Below are 9,535 nucleotides of genomic sequence, written 5' to 3'. Positions count from 1 at the left end.
GTTTCGATTCCGCCTTCGACCTTTCGGTGCGGGGTTGCAAGTTCTCCCTGTTACTGCGCAGGTTTCCAAAAACCTGCGTGGCCGTCCATTTTCTCATCCTCTGCGTCGCACAACTCTTCGCGCCCACACTCACACTTAGGGACAATGTAAAGTACTCATTCCCCTTCTGGTCGTCGAATGGTTTGTGCGTCTGCGTCACAACGCATACGTCTGCAGGGTACGATTCCTGTGTGTTAAAAACATGCGTGGCCATTTCTTTTCTGATCATCTTTTCCGCACAACTATTCGCGCTCACACTCACTCCGAGGGACAGTGTGTCGTGTTCAGGACCTATCTTGTTGTCGAATGGCTAGTGCGCCTGCAGAGGAGCACCGTTTGATTCTGTCTCGGGCCTTCCTGTGTGTTCGCAAAACATGCGTGGCCATCCATTTTCTGATCCGCTTCTCCGCACAACTCTTCGCGCTAACACTCACACTAAGGAACAATTAACAAAACCCCTTACTATACATGGTCGTTTTTTTCGGGCTAAAAACGCCTTACAATATATACATGGTCATTTTTTTTGGCTAAAAACGCCTTACTATACATGGTCGTTTTTTTTTCAGCAAAAAAACGCCTGCGTATAGATGGTCGTTTTATGGGGCTAAAAACACCTTCCAATACATGGTCGTTTTTGTCGGCTAAAAACACCTTACTATAAATGGTCTGGTTTTTTTCGGCAAAAAAGCTTATTATACATGGTCGTTTTTTTAGGGGGCTCAAAACGCCTTAGTATACATGGTCGTTTTTTTAGGGGGCTCAAAACGCCTTAGTATACATGGTCGTTTTTTGGGGCTAAAAATCGCAGTGTAACTTTCCCAAATGTATGGCAGAGGACGATCTTTGCAATCTTCCTCCATGCTTTTCAAAGCCAGAAAGGCACTCAATTCAGCCATGAGCATGACAAAGTGAGTGACGCCTCGGAATCTGACACCTTCTGATATGATGCCTGATGTCAAGTAACATTTTAGCGCAGGGCAGCTCAGACTGCTCCCTTGAGAAGCTCGTCCGAGTTTTGTCCATACATGCCAGAGATGCTGGCAGAGAAGAGGAGCAAGAGGGACAAGTCTTTATTAACTGAGGATTTGTTCTTGACAATTCGTGGTTGGATCCGTGTACAGAGACTGACAGAAGGACAGAAAGTATTCCGTCAAGTGGTCCCCGCGGAGTCACTCTTGACTTTTTGTTCTAAAAAGTTCCAAACTGTGTTTAGTCTATCGTTCACATCAATAGCCCCATGTGAATGGTGCATAGGCGTCACTGGCATAGTGCCTACTTGGAGCCGAGTGTGCTTGTGCACATATATGAAATCCACAACTGCTGGGTTGATATACTGCTCAAGGATACTTTGACAGGTCAAGAGAGGAACTGAGGCTCAGACACTTTCAACACCGACATATACAGCAGTTGTTGGGTCATTATATTTGAAACGTTTTGAAGAAGCACCAGGTAACCTTCAATCGCGGGCGCACAAGTGATCAGACATTGTGAATTTCCAGGACTCTCATCAAAGTGAAGAAATCAAAATGTAAACACTGGAAAAGATGGGTCATATTTTGTAACTGTCACCCTTACGAAAAATGTTAAAAAAAAAAAAATTCTCTGAAAAAGAGCATCTGTCAGCTCAAGACCCTCCTCACGAGCTGACGTTTTTCCGATGTAGGCACGAGGACATGGCAGCGCTTACAGTTCAGCACACTGTCCCACCACATGAAGGCCTCAGTTAGTGTTTGACTGAGACATATTTCCAGACGGCGGCCCGCACTGTGGCAGGAGATGAGGAACACGCTACAAGCATCCTCGCTCACACTGCCAGCGCTAAGCCTTTCATAATCGCCCAGGAATTATGCACATCCCAGTTAAAGCGTTGGTAGGATGAGTTATGGCGGTGGTTGGTTCCCCGAGAAGTCTGCCAAAAAAAGATGATTTAGTTCTATCACACGTCTGGGGTCTGAGGCTTCCTCCGACACTCTTCAAACACACGTCTTTATTGTGAAGGCAACGGAATGTGAAGGGTGCCGAGTGAAAAAAAAACCCTCACCTAACAGTGACATTTCCAACATGGCAACCATGACAGCAGTGTTCATCTCTGCAGACAGAAATAACGACACAACCTGTTCCAGGTTGTTTATTGATTTAACAAGCGCCTCGACATAATCTGAAGTGTGTTTAAGTCACGGCGACACTTTTACTTCAAAAAGAGAAAAAAATAAAAGAAAAACACATTTGAATAGATAGGGCAGTCTGTAGTGAATATGTAGGCAGTACATTCAGCTTTACAACTTAGGAATGATCCCATCAATTGCTAAACTACACAAAATGTACAGAAGAATATTTCATATATCTCAACAGAAAAAAAATGGCAGACATAATAGTATGCACTCATGTAATAATAGTATGCACTCATGTATCTCAACAGAAAAACAATGGCAGACATAATAGTATGCACTCATGTAACAATAGAATTTTGTGTTCAACAACACTGCATTGTTAAAACCTATTTGCGGTTTTATTATGAGCTAAATCTAAGTTGACAAGACAGGGCTACACATAAAAAAAAAAAAAGGCAAGGCAGTTCCGCATGCAGGTAAAAAATGAAAAATCCCATTTGTGATTAGACATTGTAGTGTGCTATTCATGTCACTTTCACAATCCCTGTATTAAAAGATCGGACACTCCGAGCGAGCTACTGTACATTTCCCAGATTCAACACCAGCACGACTGTTAAAACCATTAGCAGAATGTGGCAGCGCTGAGCACAGCCTTCTTTGACTCTCCACATGTCGGCAACACTTGCCGCACTGTTTCATATTGAACACTTTTCCTTCATCGTGACACAAAACAGTGCAGTTAGTGATATCACTGATATTATCTGTCGGAATGAGGGAGCGCCAGAGAGTCTCGCACTCTATTCAAGTGCCACATGGACGAGAGGCGTTCCCCTCTTCGGTGTTGGGTGGAAAGCTTTTTGCTGGTGCCGATCCATTTGATTCATCCATTCATGTCCAAAAAATAAAAACTAAACCAGAGCTTTATAAGTCAAAGTCAATAAAAGTGGTAAAATGTCATCCAAAACACTTGCTAAGTCGATTATATTCTGAGCAAATGAGGCAGTTGCGAGGGACTTTAAGATGGTTTGGCATTACAGAACATTTGCAGAAGCAAAGTGTCGTGTAGACTATATCATATACTCTGGACAAAAGTCTTGGGACACCTCCTTTTATCTCAATCAGGGACTAGCGAGCTTGCTTTACTTTCAGTTGAACAATGATATACTTCCAACTTTGTGTTTGAAGGAGGGCCATTTGTGTTCCAGCACGACTGGAGGTCCAGTGCACAAAGGAAGGTCCTTGAGACCGAATGGGTTTGGTGTCGAAGCACTTGAGAGACCTGGCCGCACCCCATTAAAAGGATTGAAAGTTGTTTTCGTAAGGAAAGATGTGTACTTTCTTCCATTCCCACTTTGTCCAAGTGTAACAGTCTGGTGTCCCAATCCTTTTGTCTCTACAACAAAGCATCTGTACCTGCTCCGATTCAGATAAGCCAGCTCAACATATTCCTTCAACAACAACAAAAAAAATACACTTGGTTCATATAATTCCGTGATCCTATTTCGGAACACCAGGTTATGACACACTTTGGTCTCATTGAGCAGACTTGCCTCCTTTTGAGAGTGAAGAAAAAAAAAAAAAAAAGAGTTGCAGAGAGTAAACTGACAAATGGTGATTCATCACAAAGTCCTGCAACTCCACAAAAAGAGGCAAGCCGAACACAGGACACATCCTACGATGAGATCAAGGCTGAGCGGCTTTTGCATTTCATGCGCACCTTTATAAAAGAACATGTGCAAATAGTAACGCCTGTGTGAACACAGGCGGGGTGGACGATCCAGCCCACCGTCCGGGTACTCGGCTATCAACTACACAACAAGTGATGGGAGGAGGAGGAGGACAGAAGCAGGGGACGGAAGCAGAGGTTTGCGTCGGAGTGCGTCGGGTATTCCCACCTCTATGTCAGAAACTTGCTTTGCGTGTATGCGGGCGTTGTCTAGAGTAGCGAGCAGTATCCACCGCAGCTGCCACCTCCCGCGTCCTCGTCGGTGAGCTGCACTGATCTGCCGTGGCTCTCGCTCTGCCATAATCCCGGACTCTGGATGATCTTCTCCACCAGCTCCTCAAATGCACACTGAACGCCATCCCGGGTCTTTGCACTCGCCTCTGTGAGGACACAGTTCAAAATTAGAAGCGATGCGAGACGCGTGAACTCATTCAAGGACAGGGGAAAAGTCGAGTGCGCCGCAGCTGACTTTTTGAGTTTTGATTTATAAATAGACTGTAGAAAAATTCCTCTTGGGAGTATTAGAGAGACACTTCAAAAAGCAGTTTCCCCTCTTGTAATAGTCCACTGCAACGTGCCCAGTGGCGCTTCAGAGAGGAGGGAATCCTCCTGGCTTACCTATAAAAAGCATGGAATGTTTTCTTGCAAACTTCAGTCCTTCGGCCCTGTCTAGCTCGTGGTTTTCCTGAAACAAAGAAGTAGTAATGACTTATTTGCGGTCTGACGGGTGGATCTGCCAACTACCGTGAGCATCTGAGGGCACAGAGGAATAGGGATTTTTTTTTTTTTTTGCACTAACAGAACACAATGAATTCATAATGCTCTATTTAGCGGTCCACTGCCACTGGCATCCCGGTTTAACACAAGCTGCCAAAAATATGTGGGTGGGTCTGCCATACTCAGTTAGTTCAGTCATTTGTCCAATGGCTGATTTTGGACATCTAGTCTGGTTTTGTGTTACATGATGGCTTAATAGATATTGAAGTGTGATCACAGTGACTACTGGGCAGGGGCAGGGTTGCCATTGGGAATTTGGGGAAAATATCTTAATTTTACCAAAAGAGAGGCATGTTTTGGGCAATTTCTTTCATATCAAGTAGTCTCGCAAAAGCAAAACTTTTGAAAATGATCTCAAAAAAACTGAACTCTCTGCGGCGACAGTGGGTGCACAGCCATAAATCAAATATATTCCACCGGTTCCACAACTGAGATATAAAAAAAAAGACCAAGAGCAAAAACATCCTCACCTTATCTATTTTGTTTCCAACAAGCATTTTCACAAGATCATTCCTTGTACAGTATGTCTCCAGTTCATTGAGCCAGTTTTCCAGTTTGGTAAAAGTCTCTCGCCTCGTGACATCATACACTAGGCCGAATCAAACAAACACAAGCATGCTGACAATGTAAGGCAATTCAAGATCGACACATTTCACACACGGAAGTAATACATATTAATTAAGAGTGTAAGCCTAACCTTTAAGACATTTTGGTATAATACATTTGATATTGTTAAAAGTAGAAAAAAAATGCTAGTGTTTGTTACAAAACACACAGGAAAAGGACTCGAAAAAAATATTCCCATACTAAATAGCAATTGCAATTTCGATTGGGGAGAAAAAAAAAGAAAAGAAATTGCAATGACATGATTTTTCCCAAATCTTTCAGCGCTAATAGTAATGTACCAATGAAGGAAAGAGGATCCATGTGTGCAATGAGCATGATGATGGCCTACCTAGGATGACTCCTTGCGCACCGCGGTAGTAACTAGGTGTCAGGGTTCTGAAACGCTCCTGTCCAGCAGTGTCCTGTAACATAAAACCATCTCAACTTCAACCGAAAAAAAAAAAGCTCTAACAAAGCAAAGATCAGGGCAGGAAAAAAAAAAGAAGAGAAGCGCCAGGATTTAACGAAGGTGGACTCAGTGTTACATGAGTGCCATCTTCTGGACACCAGATGGAATTGTAAGGCTGCAGTCCTGAAATACTGTACAGCTGACTATTCTGGTTGATAACAGAATTATGGTACACTTACCCATATTGCCAGCTTTGCCTTGTTACCATCTACACTGATGGTCTTCACTTTGAAGTCAACACCTACACAATTAAAGAGCAACCACTCAATAATCAATCAAAGTATTGATATGTTAGGATAAACTCAACCCGCTGCAGTACAAGCACCATTCTTCAAATAAATAACTAAATAAAAATACCATGCACGAACTGTCAATATCGTGGATTTAAATTTAGCCGCCAAATTGTGTTTTTCATTCGGAAAAATAGCTGCATGTAGAGCATTACAAGTAGAAACAAATAAAAGAGAAAGAGAAGAAATGAAGTGGGGATATTCAAGACTCAACGCATGCACTTGATACACAGGAACAAATGACAACAACTACAGTACATTTACCTGCAATCCATCAAGATTGCTCAAACTTTACTGCGGAGACACGCGAAGGCCAGCATATCCATGACACATTTTTGACTTTGGAAAGGTCTCTCCATTTTAATTGGCCTTTTATTGCGACTGTTATTTTTTCCAGGAAGCAGACGTTGAGCTATCACGCTAATCCGCGAACACTAAACGTTACACAAACCAAACACATGGCAATTTATTGTCTCTTCTCTTTCCATACACAATGGTGAGCAGCTGCTATAATAATCTGTGATCACTCATTTGTAGCGTCATTTGAAGGGTGGGTGCCGCAGCGTCCACAATCAAGATTAGTATCAACAAGTTAACGTGACAAAGGATTGAGAAAGCGACCGGCGTAATGAGTCGGCCGTATTGCTCCAGCTGGTATTTTGACTTTTTTCTGAAAATGAGTGGCAATGGATTTTGTTGAAATCTTAAGTCAACAAAGGAGGCTTGACTTCAATGTAGACGTTTGTTTGTCAAAGAATCCCAGCTGGCCAAGTTAAACCTTGGAAAATAATTTGATTTTTTTCTTTTTTTTTTTTTTTTTTTTTTTGTCGTTGAAAGGTTTTGGGTGGTTGTTTGAACAGACATATCATGTCCGAGTAATTCAAAACCCAGTCCAGTCACTCAGAAAACCAAGTGAAACTACAAGCAAATGTGAAATATCTCAATCACCGGTTCCCTCTCCAATAAATGCCAACTTCCAACAAACACTTGGTAGTCTCCGCTTCTATTTGGGGAAATGTTTCATGTGAGGAACTCAATGCCAGATTGTCCTTTAGTGTTAAAATAATCTGAATGAGTTCTTGCACCTCCTCTTGTTTCAGTTTTATCGTCATCAAATGAGCTCACCCATCTTACTCACCTATTGTGGCAGTTTGCTCTGGGTCAAATGTGTCATCTGTGAATCGTAGGAGGAGGCTGCGAAGAGGAATAAGAAAACAGAAGGCATGGTTGAAACATCAAAACAACACAGTAGACTTTTTTTTAACACATAATTTGATGCTGACATAGCATGTGATGCCAGAGAATCAGCTCGCTCGATTGACTGCTCCGTGCTTAACTCGCCCAATTGCAAGATGACATCATTCCCAGGTTGTGGTCAGTGGGACAGAGTTCACTCTTCACCACATGTGATTAAGTGTAAAAGTCTTACTCACAGCAAGGCTAAATTCAGTGAAACAATGACCTAAGAACAACTTTTTTTCCAACCCTGAATGCCTAAACAGTGAGTGTACAGCCAACAAGCGACTCATGAAGATGGTCTAGCTAAAAAAAAGTGCACCGTGCCCAAGTAATTTTTGTGATAAATGGAAGTTTTAACTGGGTTGAAATGTCCCGGATTAGTTAAAGGCTGTGAAACAAAATCAAAGCTAAGCCATCCAAAAGCTTTTTTGTATAATAAGAGAAAATTGCTCTCTGGAAATCCTGCCCTTGACCTCAGTGATGCACTTAAAGGCATTGGAGGGTACATTGGTAGATTTGGCCACAAACTCATCCATTTTCAGGAAATATAAACAAACATGGGACTTGCACGGTGTTGGCATTTCATCTGATTGTTTAGCCATACCAGCAATCACAGCAAGAAAAATAGTGGCAATGCCAGGAAAAAGGGCATTCTTTCGTAAATTTCCTTAATCATACACTGTGCCAATATATTGAATTAAGGTATGAAAATAAAAGAAATGGGACTTCGACCAATGCTCTGGAAGTATTTACTGCTGACTTTGGCTGACATTAAGAAAAAAGATTACAACAAACATTTAAAACTAATGACTGGGTTGGGATGGGCTCGGTTGACAACTTCCTGACTCTGAATGCAGATTCATGAACCTTTTCAAAGGATAGTTAAGAGTTTTCTAGATTTTCCTGCACCCTGCAGTTGTGGCCAACTGCAATATTGTACATTTTTACAAATCTACACATAGCAAATTATTTTACAACCCGATCACAAGTGACGATTTGTAGGCTATCGATCTGAACTACACCGGACACCCTCGCTGATCAAAGTGGATTGTCAATGCCTGATCATTCTTGTCGCTTGCTATGACTCGTGAAGGCTTTTAACAGTCTGAGTGAGCCACAGTCTGCAATGCGACGGTTGATGCCTCAGAGTGGCTGTTATTAATCACGCACACAGTCATAAATACTAATACGTCTCAATAAGCTCTTTGTTAACTGACTCGATCCAAAGAATAACCAGCCAAATGCCAGTAATCATTATAGTTGGACAGGCTGACCCACTTCACTTGCAGTTAGTGACAAGCAACTCGGATTAATATGATTATTGTTATATCCACCAGATAAACAGCGTTGTGCACTCAGTGGTATATTACGCTGCGAGGCGGCAGTTTGGATACGATAGCAACATGTAATAACGTCACTGTCGATTATCGTCTGAATTGCTTCGAATCAACCAACGGTTTCAATGTCTGTCATCATTTCTGACGAATTTCAAATTGACAACGCAATATCTGTCAGCGATGATCTCACCATGTTATCTGGCTGGCAAGCTAAGTAAGCCAGTGTGGTGAAAACAGCCTAATCGTATTATAATGCATTACAAGAATCTACAGTAAAGATATTCCTGCCGCATTGTTTATCCAAATAAGACTGCCAAACAGTGTAGCGACTTGAACGCGCATGTTTTGCCCCAACAATGCGCGACTCACCAACGAGTCTGCTCGTCAGCGCTAGCCGTTAGCGCAACGTCCCCGGTGCCTTACCTGGACTTCCCGACACCACTTTCTCCAATGATTAGTATTTTCAACGTTGTCAGAATGTCGTCTTCCATTGCCTCGGATAGGCAAACTGTCCCTCTAAACAGAACAACTCCAACGACCGTTTAAACAAGGATTCCTAACAGCTAGCATTCCTGTTTACTGCTTCGGGTGGGCTGAGTTTGACAGCATTGCTTTTGGTGGCCTGCAGTCCAACCGTTTCCGGTAAGACGTCGATGAGCTTCCGGTTTGTGACTTCATAGTTTGTTTATTACGCTGGCCTGCATCAAAAAATAAACAAGAATGACATTTTTAAGATCCGATCGTTCACACTGAAGACAGCGTTTTGCCCCACATGATCCAGTTTTCCCGGAGTCGTAGATGTTATTTATATATATATATATATTTTGTGATTACAGTATATATTATAAATACACGTATGAAGTACATGAAGAAACTGAAAATCTGTAAATGTCAGTGCACACCCTTTCATCGAGGAATAAAGTTATCCTCAAATACACATT

The 9,535-nt window shown here is 42.2% G+C and overlaps 1 protein-coding gene across 1 annotated transcript; it reads right to left on the bottom strand.

Moving 5' to 3' along the window:
• Positions 1–2,152: 2,152 nt before the first annotated feature.
• Positions 2,153–9,249, bottom strand: LOC109517003 (ras-related protein Rab-18). The gene is made up of 7 exons (XM_019871872.1): positions 9,018–9,249; positions 7,157–7,212; positions 5,908–5,969; positions 5,609–5,681; positions 5,124–5,242; positions 4,495–4,561; positions 2,153–4,256 (listed from the first exon to the last, which is right to left on the bottom strand). Exons 1-7 carry the CDS (start codon positions 9,083–9,085, stop codon positions 4,087–4,089), a joined length of 615 nt encoding a protein of 204 aa, XP_019727431.1. The 5' UTR covers positions 9,086–9,249; the 3' UTR covers positions 2,153–4,086.
• Positions 9,250–9,535: the final 286 nt, after the last annotated feature.

Source organism: Hippocampus comes, unplaced genomic scaffold (assembly GCF_001891065.2).
Source record: "Hippocampus comes isolate QL1 unplaced genomic scaffold, H_comes_QL1_v1.1 scaffold487, whole genome shotgun sequence".
NCBI classification, from domain to species: domain Eukaryota; kingdom Metazoa; phylum Chordata; class Actinopteri; order Syngnathiformes; family Syngnathidae; genus Hippocampus; species Hippocampus comes.
This window is presented reverse-complemented; position numbering and strand designations above follow the sequence as displayed.

What these genes read in the sequence shown, in the direction of transcription:
- LOC109517003 (XM_019871872.1), bottom strand. Translation starts at nt 9,085, where the DNA reads ATGGAAGACGACATTCTGACAACGTTGAAAATACTAATCATTGGAGAA. An exon ending in AGAGCAAACTGCCACAATAG is followed by an intron (nt 5,970 to 7,156) that starts GTGAGTAAGATG and finishes TTAATTGTGTAG; the next exon opens with GTGTTGACTTCAAAGTGAAG. An exon ending in TGCGCAAGGAGTCATCCTAG is followed by an intron (nt 5,243 to 5,608) that starts GTAGGCCATCAT and finishes GATTCGGCCTAG; the next exon opens with TGTATGATGTCACGAGGCGA.